Genomic DNA, 24,250 nt, shown 5'->3' with positions numbered 1-24,250 from the left:
CAACACTTTTTTCTAAGTGTAAAGTTCTAGTCAATGATTTTTTGAGAAAGTAGTTGCAATGTATGTGAAAGACTGTGGAAGGGAGGGGAGATAAGCAACATATGCTTTTCCATGCCTTTCAATTTGAACCTCAAAACACTGGTTATAAACATTAATGATTTCTGTTCCAGTATTTGCAAAATTCATGATAAATAAGAATGAAAAAAAAATAATACTGTGCAAAAAAAACAACAACATCTGGCGGGAATCGAACTCCGGATCCCGTACATGTGAAACATCATGTACGCTAACCATTGAACCATTGAACCATGAAGAACTGGCTAACATTTTCAGTTAAACACTAAAACTGCAAAATCAGCCAAAAAAAAAGGGACCCAAATTGTAGTGGTGATGTATGAAGTATCAATGACAATTCTGCCACGTTATTATTTCATTATGAAAGAGCTACCAACATGTCAAGCATAGATCTGTCATGTAATTTCAGTATACAGATTGCAAAGAAAGTAAGGAAAATAGCTCTACGGCGGAGCAAAAACAAAGACTGAGGACTTTTTGAATCCGCCATTTTGCGATACCATTTTTTTCGCGCCATTTTCGTATTTGGTGTCTGGATGTTTGTTGCTAAGAAATCAGTCTGGCACATACCCAAGAATCGACAAATGACAATTAATATGTAATTCTTTTAAGTTAACATATTAGACACCAAAAAAGTAGTAATTTTATATATGCTTAACTGTTCTTTTTTTTTTACAGTTTCTCTTCAAAACACAACTACCCCCTTTGTTCAATGGCATATATACAGAGGCCAAAAGCCCCTGACACGTACTACTCTAAAATGACAATTGAACAGTCATGAATTCAGTCAAACACATGTAAAATATTCAAAATTTCACAGAAAACGTTGTATTGCATGATTTTGACAAAAATATTATAATTATTATTTTTTATCCAGTCAGCGTATGCCTCATTGACTCTTACGGATTTCCCTACACTTTCTTCAGCCAATCCAAAATCCCCTTTCAATAAAAACAGTTTTACCTTAAGACATGAACCATTAATACAATCGGTAATAAGATTATTTGGAAGCATAGGATGCAACTAAACAAAATAATAGCAAACTCGGTTTGACTGAGTCTGTTCATGAGTGGTAATCGAAAGTGCAACACCATTCATGCCCCACCCCCTAGCACCGGCTTTAAGCGGAATTCTATTACATAGATATTGAATGCCACTTATATATTATCGATACTATTAAATAAGTCATACTCATTACAATTAATGCCATATACACTTTTTTTGAAATCATCATTTTGATCTGCTAAACCACAGACATTTGGGATCAGAACCCTTCCTTGGCCCCTCCAAATATCTGTTAGTTTTTTTTAAAACGGACTGAGCATAGATGAAGATCAGTTTTGTTTCAATTTCAGCATGTGTTGAATTTACACTTTTTACCATGCACGATACATTGAGCGGATACCCGGCGCCAAGTAGCTTTTCAAGCGAAAAATTCACTGTTACTCATCTCACTGGACATAAATCCTTTTTTTAAAACATGCTGAAATCGTAACAAAACATGTTAATCAATACCTATGACCGATTCGTTTTAGAGTGTTAAACATACTGACTTACAATTCAGTAATATAAACGACGGTGTCTACTCGTATCAAGGAGCACACTTTTTCTGATATTCAAAACAAACATTTATGTTAAAGTAAACCAGTATTAGAACAGCGTATGGTCCACTTAAACGGTCACAAGACGCATAAGACGTTACCTCAGAATTTCAAATGCAATATCTAAAAATGTGCCATTATTTTTTTGAGAACTTTTTATCTGTGTTTTATTTCTTTAAATATTACTTAAATATTCCACAGCAAAAAGATTATGTTGGAATGAGTTCAATCCCAGAAGTTAAAATGACCAGCCTAAACCCTCTTTTTAAATATATATTACATAATACATATTACAAATGTATACGTGAAATGATTTGTAAAAAATATTGTTTTACCATTTATGCATTAGCAAAGTACCCCACGCAGTAACCCACAGAAAAAATTCCAATCAAAATTGTCTATGGCTTATTGCGTCAGTAAGTGAACTTAAAAACTCTCGAATACAAGACTAAGGCAAAATTAAATAAAAGAAAAGATATCAACGAGATATACATTATTATTATTTTAGTTGAAAAATAATACTATATACATATAATTAAAGTTCCCAATTACCGGAACGGTTTCTCGTCCTTTGCAAAGAAAACTCAACAGCCTATGATTTTCTTAATATACACCGTTAATTTGTTATTTGTAGCATTATTTTGTTAACACATCTATGGAAAAATCAAAACAACTGCTGTATTAAACCATACCTGAGCACTAAGCCATATTGCTGCACTAAGCCATATAAACTGCGGCAGCAAGCCGTTTGTATCAGTTACTACTGCATACGGTCAATGCGTTGTTACAAAGCATTTTGCAAAATATCGTACTGTTTAAAAAAATCGTATATGTATATATCATTATTGCGCATGCTTTTTTAATATTTAGATTATAGTGCAGAAAATCCCAATTTTCTAGTCTTTATGTCAAATAATTTTAATTACGGTGTAATGTTTATGTTTATTTTTTCTGCAAAGAAACTTTAGATCTATTGTTTTGGCCAAGTAACACTTCGAGGGGCGGTCGGAAAATATTCGGAATTTTCATGCTCCTATCTTTCCGCGTGCAGCTACCTACATATTGTACACGAGCGAAAACTACATTAAATTTTATCGCCTATAAATCGGTCAGTTTATTTTCAATGAAAAGCGTGTATACACGAAGTTTTGAGCATTTAAACCACGTAGGTGTTAGGGCTTCCTTGGGCCCAAGCTGGAAGAACGGATCTGTAATGAAACCGCTTTAAGCGGTTGAAAAATCTTGCCATATATTTCAAAGGTTGCAAAAATGTTTTTCTAAAGCCTGCATATCCTGTTCAACCTTTCACAGCTAAGTTTTACAGTTTAGGGATAGCTTGACAAGCGTGAGGGACAAGCCCAGAGAGGCTCGCTGAGGCAGTGGCCCCTACAGCGGGGGAGAATGTTGAGATTTTTGTCAACAAAGATCGCAGGGTGACATTGCAGGAGGTGGCTTATCAGTTCAGGGTCGGTAATATTAGGTATGAGCAAGGTATGTGCTAGGTGAGTGCCAAAACAGCTGACAGAAAATCAAAAGGCATCCACGGTGACCACATTAAAAGAACATTTTGGGCATTTAAACCGTGATGAAAATAAGTTTTTTAACTGTATTGTGACTGGGGATGAGATGTGGGTTCATTATGCTGAACCTGAAACAAAAGCTCAGTCAAAGCAGCGTAAACGAGCTGGTTCCCCACCTCCTAAAATGTTTAAGCTGCCTCCCTTTTATACTTCTGAATAGTATCCAGCAATCACAGTTTGATCTTTTTGCATGAAATGAGTCAGAATTATTCCACGTAAATCCCAAAAATCAACCAAATAAAAGCCAAATAGAAAGTGTGGTGTTAACTCAACTTAATACATCACAAATACTGTGCATACTGCTGCATTATTTCAATAAAATCAAGTCATTGATATGTCACTGTCAGTTTATAACAAGTGTATTTCTCTTCTTTTCTTTTCATGCAAATCAAGTATAATTTCAGTTATGGAAAGACAAAAGAATATACACTTGTTACACCTCAAACAGTAGCAACGCATATAGGAAGTCACTACCATAATTCGGCCGAATTTTGGTAGCGGCAAAATGAATTGCAATGGTACATATGATGTGTTAAGGATCATGGAATGGAACGTACTTTAGTAGTTTATTCTACATCAGTGGCCGTAATTTTTACATTACGCACAACAGAGGGAGATAAAAGGAGGGAATGCCTCTCCTAAAAAAATTGGGGAGGGGGTTCTGAGTTTTTCCTTCCAAGATATGATTTTCGAATAAAACAACCAAAATATAGATTCCTGAACGTGTGAAAAGGGACGCAATCGACGCTTCTTATGCAATATTTTATAATAATTTATTGTTTTGTTGTTTTAATGTGCTGGTGTTGTCGGAGGGATAGTCTACCGATATTTTTTAAGCACGAAAATGTTGAATTCTGTAAAACGAAGTATAAATGTGAGGATGGCACGTGGGTCCTCAACTTAGATATTTTAGTACGGGGGCCAATAAGGTCTACCATGCATCCCCCTAGACTTTTTTCATAGGTACCAAATTGTTCAGCAGGACAAACTCTTTCAAAATAAAAAATGTTCTCATGAAAAAACTCATTTATATGATTTCACTGTTTCCATGGCAACCGTTCATTTTTGAAAAGCACAACAATATAGATGATAAACAGTCATATCTTGGTCAGTTTAGGTGAAAAATCAATAAAAATGGTGTCAAAATGGAGCAAAGACATTGGCTTTTAAAAAGCAGCATTTTTATTTTGATTATGTAATTTGCATTTTCATGAATATTAATGAGAATGTTGCAAAATGACAAAATTTTGTTAAAAATAACATTTTCTAAGTTTCAAATCAATTTAAATGTACCAAACAGCTTTTTTTTGCTCAAATCTGGATGTTCCCAGCTAATTTGCATAAAATGAACCAGTGTCACAAACAACGAATAAAATTGTGAGACCACTAAAACTGAATAAAATGATATAACTAAGACATCGCGTTAACATTTTATTGAAGGAAGAATAGAAGTGTAATTTACACATGTTACGTTACCATTTCCAACAGCATTGTTGTACTGCATCAATTATTTAGAAAATATTCCAGAAATATAATTAATATTATTTATTTTGTACTATGATAACACAATATGCTTCGATCTTTATTTGTTAGTCAGTGTGCTTTTTTTCCGTAACACACTTTAAAATACGTTACCACTACCATTGCCTTTTAAAAAGATATTTATGAAGAAATTGAAGCCCAAATTGACACATACTGATTTATTTAAACTACTAGTGGTAAGTTTTAAGAAGGTTTTCTTCTATTATTTCAGAAATTGCCTAAAATATATATTGCAACATCCATGTAACTATTATTTTAGATGGAATTTCAATCAGGAAACATACAATGACATCCATCTGTTTGTTCATAATATTATGTGCAGTCCTCCTGTGAGTAAAAATCAAGTTTTATAAAAAGTATTTTTATAATTTTAGAAATAGTAGAATTATAAGAACATATACAAAACCAACCCTAGCTCGATAGTTCTTGAGTCAGATATCTGGATGAGACCTTTGCTCTCCATGACGATTCAATGAAGATATTGTATCTGAAGTCAATAGACTTACACCTGTATAATACGGAGAACTGAGCACTTAGGTAGCAGTTGGTAGTTTCCAGCCACAGATTCGAATTGGCCAGGGTCAAAATCTGTCATTAGAGATAAAACCTTGAAGTGAAGGCAGTTTTGATGTTTGAAATATTTGTTGATGTGAGTTTGTGATTAACAAGTTTAAGAATGGTATGTTGCAGAAATTCTGGCAGATGCGAATGTAAGCTTGATGGCATCATTTTCATATAACTGCTTGAAATGCATATATGCCACTATCAGCATTGAGCGTCTGGTGAACTGTCAAATGTCATATAGGCCTCACACAGTTGAAAATAGTGAAAAAAGTAATCGGTTGACAGGTATTTTTGTCCAGCTCTGCAAGTAATACTTGAAACTGAGTACAGAATGCAAGTGGCCATTTGTCTCTATCCATTCCCCTAACATTTTAAGGCCAGTTGGAGATATGGCTAATTTGGGCTGAAATGTCATGTATTTTCGCGGGCTGAAATTATCTTTCAGGTGGCTTGTGGATTTAAACATCTATGCTTTGTATGAAGTTTACTATGTATTTTATTTCTTCTTCAAGTAAGATGTAAACCGGTATCTTTTTATTTTCAGGTCTGCATCTCGTAAGATATCGGAAGCCGTCTGACTTGGCCACATCGCTCGGAAGTCTGAAGTACTAGAAAAAACCGCCATCTGCTACCTTAAGACATTTGTCAATTTTGTAAGTACTATTTCATGCTTTCTTTTGTGTTGTTCAAGCTCTCCAGTATGTGTTATTTAAAAATCTGAGCTGAATGGATTCATAACATAGACACCTGTTGTTTGATATGGTAGAAGTTAAGGGGAGGTAACTCTGATTTTACCGGGTAAGTAAATCTTATTTTTGTTTGTAGTGTAGGGTTTTCTTAAAATTTCTAGCGGGAAACACATTTCTTTTGTAGTTTATATCAAATTCAAAGGAAGAAGGACTATTTAAAGGAAATATAGGTGCAACTTTTTGGCATTTTGTAAACACATGGCTGTTTCACAAGGCTCGGAACTGGATTCTGTGGTGATATTTCTTTCGAAGATATTTCTCGAGTGGCAGGTATGATTTTAGTTCTTACAAATTTCTGTTGTGGCTTTATCGGTGTCAGGACATGACGACAGAAGAAAAGTGTAGAGAGTGGATACATCTTGGGTGCATTTAAGGTCCTGGAGTGAGGGAACATTTGCAGATATTTGTTTTTAATTAAGAGAAGATACGGTTTCTCGGAGATGTACTGGGAGATTGCTCGAATTCGTTAAAATAGGTAAGTTTGGCAACAACAACAACAACAACAAAAACAACAACAACAACAAAAGTGCATTGTAAAATATTTATTTAAAGCTATTTTATACTTACTGTATGTAAGGTAATATGAAAAAGTACTTGTAAACAGGGGCGGCTTTTCCTGAGCTTGCGGATTTGAAGTACAGTTAGTCTTGGGTAAGTAAGCTGTGCTGCTTTTAATTCTGTTCCTCAAGTATGCAGGGCTGTGCACAATGCTAATACAGTACATTTATGGCCATCATGTAATAGTAGGTAAGTCTTTTTTTAATGTCAGAAAGATAGATGCAGTAAGAAATATGTGTGTAAAATGGGGCCAAATCCACAATATTGTAGACATTGTTTGGACATGTGCAATTTGCAAGAAGAACAAAGCATTGTTTAAATATTGGTAAGATTTTATTTGTCATAGATCATTTTCTTAGAATCAGGTGCCAGACAGTCCATGGGGATGCATGTCTTGGTCCTTAAGGTAGCAGTTGGTAGTTTCCAGCCACAGATTCGAATTGGCCAGGGTCAAAATCTGTCATTAGAGATAAAACCTTGAAGTGAAGGCAGTTTTGATGTTTGAAATATTTGTTGATGTGAGTTTGTGATTAACAAGTTTAAGAATGGTATGTTGCAGAAATTCTGGCAGATGCGAATGTAAGCTTGATGGCATCATTTTCATATAACTGCTTGAAATGCGTATATGCCACTATCAGCATTGAGCGTCTGGTGAACTGTCAAATGTCATATAGGCCTCACACAGTTGAAAATAGTGAAAAAAGTAATCGGTTGACAGGTATTTTTGTCCAGCTCTGCAAGTAATACTTGAAACTGAGTACAGAATGCAAGTGGCCATTTGTCTCTATCCATTCCCCTAACATTTTAAGGCCAGTTGGAGATATGGCTAATTTGGGCTGAAATGTCATGTATTTTCGCGGGCTGAAATTATCTTTCAGGTGGCTTGTGGATTTAAACATCTATGCTTTGTATGAAGTTTACTATGTATTTTATTTCTTCTTCAAGTAAGATGTAAACCGGTATCTTTTTATTTTCAGGTCTGCATCTCGTAAGATATCGGAAGCCGTCTGACTTGGCCACATCGCTCGGAAGTCTGAAGTACTAGAAAAAACCGCCATCTGCTACCTTACCTGTAGAGAACTGAGTAGTTCCGGTAAAGAATCCAGGGACACTTGTTAGGTTAACTGCTCAATATTACATGACTGAATTTCTGTTGCAAAGCGGTGCTAAACCAAAAGTAACAAACAAAAGAAAATATGCAGGTATTAAAGTAACCACCTTAGATTTAAAACTTTTACCAGGCTGACAAAACTGATTAAGTGATACCAAATCAAGATATCTGAAATATATAAAACTTTATTCTTGCATAAAAACTACTTTTTTCTCTGGATCCGCCCATGTATTAACGGGAGAAAAATCGTGTGCAAACAAGGCAATTCACGTGCTGTTAATACATGATTTTTATTTTTGAAATGCTTTGCCAGGGATATATGTATGTATTTTTGCGCACACTGATATTTGACATCTGCGTCTTGTTTCATCCTTAACAACCTATTCTTGTAGCATTATAGATACAATGTAATCCATATTATGTTTAGCTGTATCTGTTTCCAACCCCAAACGTACTGCCCCCATCAATGTACGCACTAGCTTCTCTTAGAGTTCACTCCCTTTACAAAGCATCTGTTCAGTTATTGTAAATAACTGTGAATAAATAAGTATCGCGTGTAACTTGTGCTATTGTTCGTTTTTAGGTATTATATTTATGATTTTGTTAAGTATCAGTCGGTATGTTTTTATCTAATTTCTCGAAGAATTTATATAAACAGCTTGGAAACTTGATACTACGTTCGTACTCATCCGTACTCCAACTGCGTGTCCGTACTCAATATAACTCGAATGCAAAGTTATTATTCTTGAAATTGTGATCGAGTCCACCAAATTGTGAAATGATATGAACAATTATTGGTAATTTTATGTTTGTAATAATGAGAGATAAAAAATCGCTTAAAAACCTTCAGGATGTGCTTTTGATAGTGTTGTTTATTTCCGGGCCCTGGATACGGATATTTAAAACATGTTTACCGTTTCCAAGTATAACAGGAATGGTAAATAAAAAATGTACCGGAATCGTCAAGTCATCACATATGAAAACAATACATAAATCGTCCTGAAATATTTTTTATGCAAGAATAGCGACAATACACGTTTGTTTTGTGTATTAACGTCTGCTGAAGCCCTTGGGATATGTTTGTGACCTCGACCTTCGGTCTCGGTCACAAACAATCCCGCGGGCTTCTGCAGACGTTAATACACAAAAAAATGTGTATTATCCCTACATAGATATGAAATAAAGAAAACTATTACTGTCATTTTGAAACATTTACAAGAATGACAGAATGTACAAAATATTTTTTTGATATTTTAAATTGTACAGACAAGGACTAAATTGTGTTATGTTGTGGAATTTTCCTGGATATACCGGAACATTAAGAGAAACTCTACTAAGAGAAGCTGTGCATCAATCATAATAAATAAAGTTTGATTATTAATTAAGTTACGTACGAAAGGTTATAACAAAGGCATGGCCTGTCTTTGTCAAAAGTTCAAACTATAACAGGAATATCGAGAGCATGATACAAATTGCTTCAGAATCAAAGTGTAATCAAATGTCATTCATAAAAATAAAGAGAATTTTGAGAGCCTATGATCTTTTTTTGTCAGTTGCTCTCTATTTCATAAATAATATGTTTTAAAGCAACATATTATTCATAACAGCTAACCAACAAGAGAGCAAATATGCTATAGTAGGTAACATTAAAGTGAAAATATTGTAAGTCACATCATAATCAAGACGTGCAGAATGTGATTTTCTTGTAACACTGTTGCCTCATATTGTGTGCAGTTCATATTTTTCAGACATTTCATATAATTTTAGATTCAGATGTTAACTAATCTATTCAATTTCTCTATAACAGAACACTTAGGGGTATGAGGGCAGTTTCACATTTCATTACATCTAACGAACAGACACAATCAAATCAAATCAGCAGTTATTTTGCTTGGTTGTGTTGTTATGCTTCCAAAAGATCATTTTAAAAAAAGATATTTGCTATCACAAAAAAGTCTTTAAGTGCCATATGATGTTTATAAAAAGTCTCCTCGTATTCGGTTTTAGTGTTGTTAGATTTTCTGGCCCTTTTGGATCATGTTTACTAAAACAGATTTTCTCTTAATCCAGTGCTAGGGGTCGTAAGAAGTGTTTCACACTTTATTTCCTCTCATAAACAGACTTGATCCAACTGAGCTTGCTATTTATTTGCTTGGTTGCGTGCTTTGCTTCTAAAGGATCATTGTAAAGTCAATTGCAACATGTTTTCAGCAACTCTGAAGTGTCGTTCATAAGGCACTCAGTATCTTCCTAGTAGTTTTGAATAGCATTACGCAATTGTTTTCTAAACAATTTTGGTTTTCAAGCACGTCATATTTATCACATTCTTGACAGCTTTTTGCAATTTCATAAGTTTAAATCTAAAGATTAACTTAACTACCTGAATATTTCATTTTGTTGTTTAGTTTCTGTTCACCTGAATATTTCATTCTGGTGAACAGTTTTTTTTTTAGCGCTGCTTTTCAACAGTAAATAATTTATTAATAAGCCCATAAATATCTCAGTACAATGCATATTTTTCTCAAACTCAAAAATAAAATGCTTAATTTCTCACGTACATAACTGAATAGATACACTTCACAATCACATGAAACAAGATAAATATTCCATTATAAAAACATTTTTCCATGGAAGGCTGCCCCAAATTGTAACCCTATTATCAGTGTATGGATATTATACATAATTAACATATATACAGAATATATACATAAAAATACATCAATGTAAAATATAACTATTGACAACACTACTGAAACCATCAAATAAAAGAACATCATAATCAAGAAACTGATATTAGTATAATTAAACTGATAGATGAATATATTCAAAATGAAAAAGGAACATTGAATGTATAATGAATGTTTCAGCCGAGTTCTTGGTTAACAAAAGTAAAGAAAGAATGTTAGAATTAATACTTTAAAGTTTAAAAAAATCAATAATATCATAATATTGAAAGCAATGATTCAAATTTCTTCCTACATATTTGTAAATACAGTAAAATACAGTAGTAACGTATTTTAAAGCGCAGTTATGGAAAAAATTTCATTGTTTGAGAAGTATGGAACTATACTATTTTGTAAGAGTATTTAATAACTTGATAACTTAATATTCCTCTACTATTTTCTGAGAAAATAACGATACAATAAAACAAGATTACTGGAATGGTAACGTAACATGTGTAAAGTATGTAACAAACAGACTCCTCATTCAAATAAGTATTTACACTATATTTTCATATGATATAGCTCAAATAACACAGGTTTATTGATTACAGTTTATTTCATCGTGTTGTTCAGTTTTAGTTATATCTTGTTTCCAGAGATGTCTGTTTTAGCATAGATTAATTCATGCAAATTAGTTAAAATACCTAATGTAGAACAAATTATTTACCTTCAGAGTAACAAAATACTATTCTATTTAACACCGAGAGACATTAAGACCAGATCAAAACTGTCTGATCTATATTTTCTAAATAATTGATGTAATAAAACAAGGCTATTGAAATGGTAACGTAACATGTGTAAGGTATGTTACATACTGATTCCTCCTTCTAAAAGGTGTTTAAACTACACTTCCAAACAATATAGCTCACATGTTTGTTATTTTATTGATAACAATTAATTGTATCATTTTATTAACTTCAGTGGTATCTTGTTTCGCCGAGACGTTGGTTGTGGTAGTGGTTAATTTTATGCAAATTAGCTAAACATGCCTATTTTAGAGTAAAAAAATTACCATCAGTGTTACAAAATACTATTTAAGAAAACACTGAGAGACTTTCAGAACAGATCAAAACTGTTTGGTACATTGAATTGATTTAAAACTTAGAAAATGTTATTTTCTAATAAAATTTTGTCATTTTTGTAACATTTTCATTAATATTCATGAATATGCAAATTAGTTAATTAACATAAAAATACTGCTATTTAAAGGCCAATGTCTTAGTTCCATTTTGATACCATTTGTATTGGTTTATCACCTAAACTGACCAAGATATGACTGATTATCATCTATATGGTTGTCCTTTCCAAGTGAAATCATATATAGTTCAAGAGTTTTTTTCATGGCAACATTTTTTATTTTGAAAGAGTTGGATCTGCCGAACAATTTGGTACCTATAAAAAAAGTCTAGTGGGGGATGCATGGTAGACGTTATTGGCCCCCACCTAGTATATAATCTGACCTTTTCTCGTGAATCTCCTGAATTCTAATCTCAAACAGTCTATACTTACTTACGGGCGTTTGTGAAACCTGTCCAAGGGTCATGCGAACGACGCATCAAATAATTGTGGTGAACAGTTGTGCCAAGTTCCTTTAATATCTCTCGATGATGCCAGTCAAAGTTAGAGTTGCACTGACCTCTCTCACGTGTGTTCCAATGCTCCTGTTTGATTGAATCATGGCCGTTATATTTTCAAGGTTAAATGGTCAAGGTCGGATGAGCGACTAAATTCCACCATGACTCTCTTTGAAATAATATTGTCCATTCGTCACAAAATATTCTTTTTGTAAATCATGAGATTTTTATTAATACCGCTTTGCTTTGGATGTGTACATATCCAACGCGTTTTGGTACTACATTTTTGTAAACTACCGAATTGTGTTGAGTGTAAAGCATTTTGGTAGCGTTGCTGCCATTTTGAGGTGCAGCATACACTTATTATGCGGCGCGTCTTTGACGTGCAAATATATTTCTTTGCTGGGCTAGCTTTCAGTGGAATAGTCATTCTGATAGAGGCCTCAGGAAAATTGAGATACGGATGACAGATACTTCTGAGCTTGAAGCCTTCTTATAAGATATTAATATAGAGTTGTTTTAGTAAAAACCCTGCTATTATTTGCACTGAGTTTTGCACATTGATTCGAAGATAAGCAAATGTTAATGTTTACAGATTAAGCGACCGGGAGAACAGAAATTCAGGGAACTAGATTCTAGACAGATTTTCAGGATGGCCAACCCACATGAATTTTGGAGTACCGTACAGACGGAGAAAAATGTGCCGGTTCAGGTAATATTTTGCCTGTAATTACCTTATTATTTGATGGATTTTGATAAGATAAAAATTTATTAAGACAGCAAAAATGAGTGCTTTCCTTTGCATGAATCGTCTGCAATCGGTTTTCATAACTCTGCGTAGAGGAAAGCACTCATTTTATGTCTTCGTCGTACTTTATTTCATGAAAATCCGTCAAGTAATAAAGAAAAGCAGGCAAAATATTACCTGAATCGAGACGTTTTCTACACGTGTACAGTATCCAAAAGTTGCGTGGGTTGGCCACCCTTTGTTTTGTTGATGGTGTGTAGTCATGTTAATATTACAATGTTTCTATTTCAGGTGTGTGGTTTACAGACTTTTGAGTGGAGTTTCGAAATTCAAGTAGGCGACCTTCAAAATAGGTAAATTGTGGCGCCCTTGGGAGTATGATCGTTTGTTTTGGTAGCGTAGTTTGCAAGCGTTCATTAACTAAAATTTTAATATAAATTGATGTCAAAACAACACAAGTTTGTTTTACTCTTGTGAATGATTTGATTTTGCGTAAATGACATTCAATATTTAAATATTCTTAAATGCATCATCTTAATAATTCAAATTCTAGCTTATTTCAATTCAATAGCCTAGGACTGTATTAAATACCAAGTATCAGTTCATTACCATCAAGTGTTATTGAGGTAAAATCTCATTAGATATTCATTCACTCCTTGAAATAGGCAAAACAAGTCAAAATATTTATCAAGTATTCTGAATAATAGTTTCTGTTGTCACGACCGTTGTGCCAGACTCTGCTGAGTTTATATACCCAAAGATTTTCATGAAATTTGGGTCATATGGTCACCTTATCAAGACAATATGCAGAACTTATGAGTCAACCATGTCGGCTTAGGTCAAAATAACAACTCAAGGTCGAAGTTTTGAGTCTTCCATGTTGTGCCCTCTCTGTATCTCTTAAACACCTTGAAGGATTTTCATAAAACATAAGCCTCATGAGTCAGCCATGTCGGGTCAAGGTCGCAACTCCAGGTCAAAGGTTTGAGCCTTCCATTTTGTGTCCGCTCTGTATCTCCTAAACCCTTTGAACGATTTTCAAAAATCTTTGATCAAATGATCACCTCATCAAAACAATGTGCGGAACTCATGAGTCAGCCATGTTGGCTCAAGGTCAAGGTCACAACTCAAGGTTAAAGGCTTGAACTTTGTATCTCCTAAACGTCTTGAAGGTTTTTCATCAAACTTGGATACCTCATCAAGACGACATGCAGAACTCAAGAGTCAGCCATATCGGCTAAAGGTCAAGGTCACAACTCAATGTCAAAGGTTTGAATTCTGTATCTCCTAAACCCCTCGATGGACTTTCATGAAACTTGTGTCAAATGAACACCTCATCATGACGATGTGCAGAACTCGTGAATCAGCCATATTGGCTCAAGGTCAAGGTCACAACTCAAGGTAAAAGGTTTGAGCCTTCCATTTCGTGTCCGTCCTTTATCTCCTAAACCCCTTGAAGGATTTTCAAATTTATTGATGTCTTCATACATAGTCTATAAAATATACTTAACAACGTCACTCCTTCCGCCCAATACCGTCAACCCTTTTACTATCCAGAACAGCGGCGGGGGATATAGCTGTCTTTCAGACTGCCTTGTTCCAGTACCATTACACTTGATAACAGTGAGACTAGAATATACTGATAATACCTAGGGGGTACATATTAGGTAGCAATATCAGATGTCTATGGTACATTTAGTGCAATACTACTTATTTGGATATATACATGAACAGCGATAAGAATTCTATTTAGAGGTCACATCTATTGAAACTATTTCATTGCAACGTAATGCACAGTGTATTAGTAAACATGAATATGTACACTAATTCTGGTATGATTACGATCCCTCTAAATTCATCAGATACCAGTAAGCAGGTTAGAAAATTCATACACCGCAAGCATTTGAATAGTTTAATGTCACTGGCGCTGCACAGTGAACATGCTGTCGACGTCTGGCTTGTCCCAGTTATAATATGTGTAAACGGGAGCATAATCCACAGTCCCCGATCCTTCTTTACCTTCTTTGATTTTTACTCGTCCCATTGCACTTTCAGACAGTGAGACTTGTGCTGAAATTTATGTACATTCATTAATTTATGTTACATTGAATTGATGTGTTTGGATATCCCTCATGAATATATCTGCTAAAAGGTTAAAAGATCACATACTAGTAATGTAATATATATTTCATTTCACGTCGACTGTAACATGAGCTCGATGAAGTTTTGAACAAACAGAAACCCATTACAGCCAAAAAAATAAACATGAATGAATTGTTTTTATTTAGCAAGCAATGAGACAGAGGTGTAGGTTATAAGTTTTTTTATTAACTATCACAACAGCAATCTTTAAGTGCCGTGTGGCGGCTGTAAAATGTCTCCCCGTACTTGGATTCAGTGTTGTTATATTTTCTGGTCCTTTGGGATCACGGATTCCATTCAATACATGTGTAATAGAGTTCCGCTTAAGCCGGTGCTAGGGGGCATGAGAGGTGTTGCACATTTTATCACCTCCCATGAATAGACTCAATCAAACCGAGTCTGCTATTATTCTTTTTTGGTTGCATTCTATGCTTCCAATGGATCTTTTTACAGATTTTATTGATATATGGTTGAATATCAAACCAAATATAAATTGATTTATAACGAAAATCGCTCGTTTGAAATTTCATAATTATGTGTACTTTTAAGGCTTTAGAAATTCGACTGATGTCTTAAAATGAAAGCATGTAATCAATGGCTGTGACTAAAAACAGATCTGGAGCGCCTGTGATATATATTACAGCCTGTGGTATATACCGGATTAAGCGATTTGAATGACTTGTTTATTTAACGTATATACATTGTTTTTTGAAACCATGATAATCCTAACCCTAAGAATGTATATTTTTTGCCGCACACTCCGATGAAAATGATTTGCTGACATGCGCAGAACGACTGCACTAGATCTGTAATGTGAAACATTGGTAGTCAATACTGTTGAAATCTTGTTACGTAACATCATGCTATATTTCATCATTGTATTTGTCTTCAGAATAATCAGACAGATCAAATAATTTGTCAAAATGTTTTGATTTTCACTCGGACTACATCATTCAACTATTGACTTACGATTTTTTGTAGGTATAGAAGTGTCAGCGTAAAGTCCTTGAGGTGCTCCCACTGGCGGCGGAGGGACATCAAATTGCGTTTGCGTTGGTAGAGAGAAACCGTGTTGTTCCGCAACTGAAGCCAAAGGTATGCTACCTATCACCACCTCTACCGGAACCTCGAGATCGAAACCTACTCCTGACGGATCAGCTACTATCTAAAAGTCAATAAAACTAAGGATGAAAGGGCACCAGGCAACTTAATATATGTAATGCGTATTACATGAAAGTAATTCTTGCATTGGAAAAGCCTTTAAAATGTGAAAGTGGAAAGTGAAATATTTCGTGTTAATCAACGTTGTTTTATTTACTCTGTTCGTACCCTTGAAACACGGTTGGAATTGGTGGGCCTGGATTATAATAAACTTCTCAATGGCTCATATGCCACTAAACGTTCCCATTTTTTCCTTTATTTATTTGTTTTGTTTTGATTGCCATCCTGGTATTTACTTTTATCTTTTTGTATATATTAAAATTTATACTCCACGCACACACCACTGAGGAGGCTATGTCCTTGAAACGTTTTGTTTTTTTTCTATCTTATATTTGTTCCTGTACTGTGATATAACCGTGTCTGACTGTATTGTTTCTCATCACATATTGAAGAGGCAAATATGGAATAAAAGACTAACATTTTCCCTTTATATGTTTAATTCCATAAAAGATTCAGACTGTAATGTGACATGTGCCTAAATATTTTGCAGCTTCTTCGGGGTCGTCTGCTATAAAAAGGACATAAATTAAAACTATATTCACGTCTTTGAAAACATTGCTTATACACTGTATCTGATGATTTATTTATTTTTATAAAAGAGAAATTGAACCTATCAATTATGTAAAAACTACGGAAGTACCGAGGTGACATGTATGGTGGCTGATTTCTGCCAACTTCGCCTTTTCGCTTTGTCGCAGGCGCCAGGACGAAAAGACGAGATTTCTGATTTTGGTTCGTTGTCGTTTTTTCGCCTTGTCGCGTTGTGGTGTTTCGCTTGTCGAGTTCTAAATCCCGCCTTTTCGCTCTGGCGCCCGCGACAAAGCGAAAAGACGACAACACGCCAAAACCAGAAATCTCGCTTTTCGCTCTGGCGCCCGCGACAAAGCGAAAAATCGACAACGCGCCAAAACAAAAACAAAATCTCGCCTTTACACTTTGTTTTGAGTTGGCAGAAATCAGCCGCCATAAACTTTAATAATAACCTGTAAAAGAGAACAAACATGAAAATTTTGATTAGTTGTCCTGTGTATTTTGGTTTGCAGGACGTATTTGGACTACAGATGTACACGTATTATGATTAGTTAGATTGTAAAACAAAGTAAGTTGCAAATGATAGATACAACAATTATTTCACGCGACTCAAAAATGTCGCCCTGTACTTGGAATCAGTTTTTGGTCCTTTGGGATCATGGAACCCATTCAATGTTTATGTATAATGGGGCTCCACTTGGGTCGGTGCTTGAAGCGTGAGGGTAACTCTCGTAACTGAACCTTTAGCCTACTTGATTTCTAAAATGGACTGGTCCACCATTCAAATTGAGCAGTACCATTTATTATTCAAAGGGGTGTTCGCTGAAAATTTACTGATAGCAAACAGTGCAGACCTTGATCAACCTGCACGGAAGTGCTGACTGATCTTGGTCTGCACTGGCCGCAGAGGCAGAATCACTTGCCGCCAGCAAGCTAAAGATTACCTCAATCAAAACGAGCCTGGTTTTATTTTGCTTGTTTGCGTCCTAAGCTTCAAGGGGATCACATAAGCAGTCTTTAACTGTATAGGACTGCCGTGTGGCAACTGTAAATACCTGCATTTGCTTGAATTCGGTATTTTCATTATTTATGGTTCCTTTGGAACATGGAGTTCATTCAATGTTTATATATAATGGAGTTCCAACTGAGCCGGAGGTATGGGCTGAGGTGTTGCGCATTTAATTACTTCTTATGAACGGACTTAATCAAACCGAGTTTATAAGTAATTGCTTGGTTGCGTTTTATGCTTCTAGAGGACCTTCTTATAGATTTTGTTAGATTCAGAGGAGCATTTGACTTACTGAATCGTTTTTTATAAAAGTCAATGAAACATAGATGTAATAATCAGGAATCAAAGTGAAAATATACTGTAAAGGAGGTAATGATATACCTGATGGGAAGATTAGGCTACATTTCACAATCAGTCAAAAAAGCTGTAATGCACCTATTCAATACATATAATACCATATAGAAAAAATAGACAAACTTGCTAAGGTAAGTGTTATTGTTTGTTTTCTTATCTGAATATGTATTGCTATTGAAATTAAAGAAACAGATGTCTAACCGTGCCATACTGTATGCAGGGTTAGATATTGTAAACACATATATCTATGTGAATGTTTACAATAACTTATTTATATATTATATAAAAAAAATATTTATCTAAGAAAAACTGTAACTTTTTCAATGAAACCGCTACATTATATCACTGTCGAAACTAGTAGAATACACTTACCGTCACGTAATATTTGATATCAATTATAGTACAGCCCCGCAGAAACGAAGGTGGTACGGATGGCACGTGCAATTTTTCATTCGTCCAAACATCAGTGTCTCCGCCTTTTAACTCGCCATGTTTCAGTTTCGTTATTCTATGTTTAACTGTCCTTGACTTTGATGTGGCATGGTAAGTTACTTCCTGCAATAAAAGGCATTATAGTCTCTCACCTTAGTGCCATGTGGCGGCCACATAATGTGCAATTATTTTGACTTAGGATTATTATATTTGTCTGGTCGTTTAGGATAATGGAGTCTACTCAATGTTTTCTTCAACGTTTCAGAATTCTTCTTAAGCCGGTGGAATATTCAAAACATATTCTGATAATTTGACCGAATATTCAAACTTCAGTCTGGAAATATGACCAAGTATTCAGAATAATTATATTCTGGGGATATTCCGAATATGTAGTTAGATATCTTACCATCACCAGTTTTGCTTTAGTGCATGTCATAGTTCTTTTACTTTGGTTGTTGACTTCTGCTCGGAAATTTATATATTCTCCTGGAACATAACCTGTACGATCGACCATGACAGTGGCAGATATAGGATCTGATTCACAGCATAAACAGCATAGTCTCTTTTGGCCTGAATTTGATGCGCCAGCCTGTTGGTGTTTATAGTATGTAGCGTAAACAAAATTTATATAATCAAAGCACTAAAAGTGCTGACAGCAACGGGCTAACTGCAGATCATGAATGTCAGCTGGACAAATGCATACACTCAGTAATACTAGCCTATTTAGTACCACCATTAAAGTCAGATACATTCAAAAACCCTCTTTGTTTTGATGGTTCATACCAGATTTCAAAAGATTAAAACCAGTAGAGTGTGTGTCACGACTCGTGACAACTTTCTCACATAAACATGTCAATGGCCAAGTGTACGTCATTGAAGTGAGTAACAGAGATGGACTCCGCTGAGCTGAACGCAGTTGAAGGAGATATCAATATCTCACAATGATGTCTTACGGTTGAATGTTGACAATTATTACTGCTGATGCGCAAGATCACGAATAAGACATGATCACTCGTAATTACAAACTTACAGAAAAATCAGATTAAACATTAAAGCTATCCGACAAAATCAACCATTATACTAACTGTAGACGAAGAGATGACTACTAAATAATTAAAATCTCGACAACTTGCTTCCAGTGGCTTGTCAAAGTCGTGGAGGAATCCCGAAAAATTGTTTTCGAAAGGATTGTTTTTCAAATCCGAAACTTGCACCGAAAAATAAATGGCCCATATTGGCGCATTTGTTATATATATTGTAATTATATTGGTTAATTGTATAATCATTCCAAAACAATAACTCTATTTTGGTATTTATTCCATCACTAGGGGAAATATTATAAATATTTGGTTCTAAATCGGAATTGAAACTGATTCCATTGTAGCCTGTTCCACTGATCTATCTTAGCAATACAGCGTCAGTTATGGGGGCACGACACAGTAAATTTGAAAATTCCACGAATCTGCGTTGATACCAGTACAAAGCAAACTTTAAAATTCTAATTTTGAAAAATCCCCGGAAAGTGTTGGGCGGATGTATTGCATATATTCAACACTTCATCATGTGACATTTTCAGCCTGTCGATTCCGAAAAATGAGCAAAACTCCGGTTTTATGACTAAGTTTAGAGGCAAAAATGGCCCTAAATGCACACCTGTACCGTATTATCTGCAAATGATTGTCCTAAATAATATGTATATTTTTAAAACATGTGGCCAGACGAAAATAATGGTGGGAAGAAAAATGTCTCATAACCGTTTACTTTTTCCGCAAAACTGAGCTGAATCTGGATGGATAGATGACCGTTTCTTTTTTTTTTTCTGACTTCGGTTACCTCAGGTAAGATTTTAGACCCGGTCGCCAACACGGAGCTAGGAAATTCGATTCAAACATTTATTCATTTATTTTACACAATAATTCCTCGTACGCAGAATTCCTTTGTACTAAAAACACCATTAATAACCAGGCCTTTAAAATACATCTACCTTTTTTATTAAAAAAAAAACGGGCTAAATGCAAAACTGTCGCCTGCCACTTAACAAACCAATTACAAGCGTACCGATTTCTAAGACTCCTATTTCAGCCGTAATTAAATTAAGTCTGTAAGACAATGGAAGTAACACAGTCTAACAGATTTCTGTATCAAATTTATGATCCACCTCGCGAAACCTTGGTACTGAATGCTCATAGAAAATTGTCTAAATCAACTTGACTTGCGTATCGTCAGTTAACAAACATAACATGTTAAACATACAACAATGAAGGTTTAAACAATACACAACTGATAAGCGCAGATAATTCCAGTGGAAGCGTCGGATTAATAGATAAGCATTGTCCCATACAGTTCACGCGTGATAGGCATGGTTTTATTCGTTGAAGGTCACTTTCGCGTAGGAAGACATTTTTTTTTAATTCTGTATTTACAATATTTTAACAGCGAATTTCTTTTGGGTGATTTCTGTTGTATAAGTAATATCATTTCAAATCATTTTTCCAGCTGATATCACAAATGTTTACCGCTGCTTTCTTTTTGTTAACCAAGAACTCTAAAGGCTTCCATCGAGTGTCTTCGGATTTAGCCTAACTAAAACAGGTGTCTCTGACGAGACCCTTGCTAAAAAACGATATTATTGAAAAAAGGGTTCTAAGAACACTTCTGTCGAGCAAAAAAAATAAACGTACTAGCTATTATTTTGACTCATAAGAGTGTAACTTACTATGAATAGGAAGCGTTGGTCAGATGGTATGTAACATGTTATGTTATGTTAAAGCACATGAACTTATTACAAACTAATGTTTTCGTTTTATGCTGCAGAAACTTCGTAACATACCTGTGCATTAGGTAAGGTGTTTAAATCAAGCGGGTTGACCACCGTTATCATCCTTTTAGTATATTTGTCAAACGCCCATGGAATGTCGATGTGTGCCTTTAAGGAATATCGCACTTGTCCTGTGCACCCCTCGTACGACGACGGTAAGATTGGTGGAAGCTGGACACTAAAAGAGTAGCTGTAATGACCCGCTGCCAATTTTACACTGTTCGCTCCAGTTTGCTCTAGAAATGTTGAATGTTGAAAGGTTTATATTAACTATTTCGGCAAAGCTGTTTCCAGATGAACATCATGTTTTCTTTGCATCTGCAATGGTTTGCAGGTGACTGATCAAGTGGTTAAACCATGCCCAATTTTGCTCTGGGTTCGACCCTCACTTGACATGCAGAATTCTATCATGTGAGGATTATTACGGAAGGTGGGTGGTTCTATCTACCTGAAATGCCCAAATGTTTCATCCAGCTCAAACAGCAGCAAAGTTGCCTCATAGTCTCGATTTATGTCAGTGAAGTTTTATACCTAAGAAACCGGTGTAACAAACCCATTGCAGAAGTCTGGTGTACCTAATCCGTGGCATGGATATTCGCTAGTTGTAGCTTTATTTTACAATATCTAAATATAATTTATATATCATTCCTAAGGCCTCTGAGGATGGTAGTAGAATTTTAAAACACCTTAGAAATGTTACAAACGTCATTTTTTTATTTTATTTTTGTTTACGTGGAACTAAGATATCCTGAGAGTTTTCCATCAACAAATAAAGTCAGCATTACAATTTCAAGTCAGTTTTTGGTGTCCAAAATGGTCGAAATTTGCAATAGAAGATAACCACATTTAAAATCGTTTTTGGAGATAAATTCAAAATAACTCAAGATATTTTGAAAATTTGAAAAATAATCCTATTACTTCCCTCGGAGTAGTTTAGAATAATGTTTAGTTTTATATTCAAAGAGAAATTAAGAAAACACCGTGTTACGGAAAAAGAGGATCAAACAGTTTAGTTTTAGTATATGAATGATCCAGGTGAGATTGTCACTTACGTTTCCCAAAGAGGCACAATTTATTGTGGAAATATTTCTCGTGGCCATAGTAATGCCTTGTATGCTCGCCACTTCCTTCTTGCCAGTGGACATTCGCTTGTCCCTTGGCAATAAAATTGATTGCTGAAAAAGCAAAATAACTATTTATGGCAACACAATTCTTCAGGATGTTCTTTAAAATAACACACTGAAACTCGTGTCGTTTTGCATCATTAAACTCAGGGTAAATCCCATACTGAGCAGTATCTGTCCTATATAACGTTTCTACTCATCTCCTCTTTTATAACATAAAAGAATGTTAAAAATCTTCAGGTATTCTTTTATTTTAAAAGTCATTTTATTTTAGCAAAACCGGTCATCTTTAATGGCATGAGATAATTATGATTTATCCTTGATTAAAATAATCAAAATATCCTGCCTGTGATTTTCAACTCATCCTGGACAACGAGTTCGACTCTGCCTGAGACAGCCTGACCGGAGTAGAAGACACCACTGAGGTTGTCGAGTATGATCTGGAAAGACATTTCCGTTTCCGGTTTGAAAAAGACACGACTTCAACCAGTCCCTGCAAACTTCACCGCAATGTCGGTACCAGTCCCTGCAAAATTCACCGCAGTGCCGGTACAAGTCCCTGCAAAAGTCACCACAATGTCGTTACCAGTCCCTGCAAAATTAACCGTAATGTCGGTACAATTTCAGCTTACAAGTATCTATAATTTTCAAAAACTTAAAAATTAAAATATGCAGTGCGTGTTGAAATGAAATTTGCAATGTGAGGGTCTTGAATATGTACATCATCCAAAGAGCTATAAAATAAATGTATTTTATACTTCTTTGATTCATCATGGAAATACGAAAGAATACACTTATTCTGTGACGCGTCTTTGACCATAAATAAAAATACGCTCAGACAAATATAGAACAGTCCGATTTATTTCAGTACCTTAGATCTTATGTAGACTAATATGCAATTATTTCCCTTTGATATGCTATCACTTCGTTATATCAGCCAAACTTGCGTTAGTAAATAAAAGTAAATATACTTACAGAACGTATGTTTCACTTTTCTTGAACGTTTATAAATGCTGGGTTTGTTATCTATTTTTGAAAAAAAAAAAAGATATATATTTACACATATATTCTATTCAAAACGGCTAACAGTTTGAAATATCCTCCTTATATATTGTATTATATATTACATTCGTATTTTGAAATCGGGTATTGAGACAGTTACCTTTTCTTTATACGTATGCATTGATCGATATTGATTTACTAGATCTGTGACGCTATAAAATACACCGTGTCTGACCGTTATTCTGCTAAACCGGATCAATAACGTACAATCTAGGATAAAGTTGAACGATTCTGGTAATTTTGGAAAAGAAAAGATTTTTCCTGTTTGTAACCCTGGTTATATTATGGTAGAACTTTGTTTTAATGGTAGATCAAACATAATATTCTTTTAGATACTTGCAATGCAGCACACCGTCCTATAACCGTCCCTGTAAATATTGTGTTGTCCTTGTTATTGATCTGTGACGTCATACGTACATGTATTTGTCTGCCTAACTGTTGTATATGCCTAACTTTATTTTTATCAAGGGTGGAGCGCTGTATGAAAGTAGTTGTGAGAGAGAGTTCACTAAATGTTACGTGCCTGACCCCACATAATCTTTTTAACCCCGCGAAATATCTAATTCCCGCCGAACTAACATCTCTCGAGGCATTATTACAGTACCTTTAAAATATTTTCCTATAGAGACCGTTTTATATGACCAGACCAAATGTTTGTCCATTTCTAAAGTACAGTCCTTTAATAATCATTACTTTAGTACCTTTAATTAGTACCTCGAATTAGTTATTAAG

The 24,250-nt window shown here is 34.9% G+C and overlaps 1 protein-coding gene and 1 long non-coding RNA gene across 3 annotated transcripts; one reads left to right on the top strand and one right to left on the bottom strand.

Moving 5' to 3' along the window:
* Positions 1 to 5,334: 5,334 nt before the first annotated feature.
* LOC128559017 (uncharacterized) lies at positions 5,335 to 8,670 on the top strand. Its single transcript, XR_008372029.1, has 3 exons — positions 5,335 to 5,647; positions 5,907 to 6,015; positions 7,647 to 8,670. It is a non-coding gene; the product is annotated as an uncharacterized LOC128559017 (long non-coding RNA).
* A 4,628-nt stretch (positions 8,671 to 13,298) lies between these two features.
* Positions 13,299 to 23,585, bottom strand: LOC123566517 (arrestin domain-containing protein 3-like). Of its 2 annotated transcripts, none has more exons than XM_045360693.2 (8): positions 23,432 to 23,585; positions 22,803 to 23,015; positions 22,385 to 22,507; positions 21,345 to 21,568; positions 18,921 to 19,103; positions 18,455 to 18,637; positions 15,937 to 16,132; positions 13,299 to 14,895 (listed from the first exon to the last, which is right to left on the bottom strand). In XM_045360693.2, exons 2-8 carry the CDS (start codon positions 22,906 to 22,908, stop codon positions 14,744 to 14,746), a joined length of 1,167 nt encoding a protein of 388 aa, XP_045216628.2. In that variant the 5' UTR covers positions 22,909 to 23,015; positions 23,432 to 23,585; the 3' UTR covers positions 13,299 to 14,743. The 2 variants fall into 2 exon arrangements, with proteins under 2 accessions (XP_045216628.2, XP_045216627.2); XM_045360692.2 differs by having other exon boundaries at positions 22,803 to 23,048; positions 23,432 to 23,584.
* Positions 23,586 to 24,250: the final 665 nt, after the last annotated feature.

Source organism: Mercenaria mercenaria, chromosome 8, assembly GCF_021730395.1.
Source record: "Mercenaria mercenaria strain notata chromosome 8, MADL_Memer_1, whole genome shotgun sequence".
Lineage (NCBI taxonomy): Eukaryota > Metazoa > Mollusca > Bivalvia > Venerida > Veneridae > Mercenaria > Mercenaria mercenaria.
This window is presented reverse-complemented; position numbering and strand designations above follow the sequence as displayed.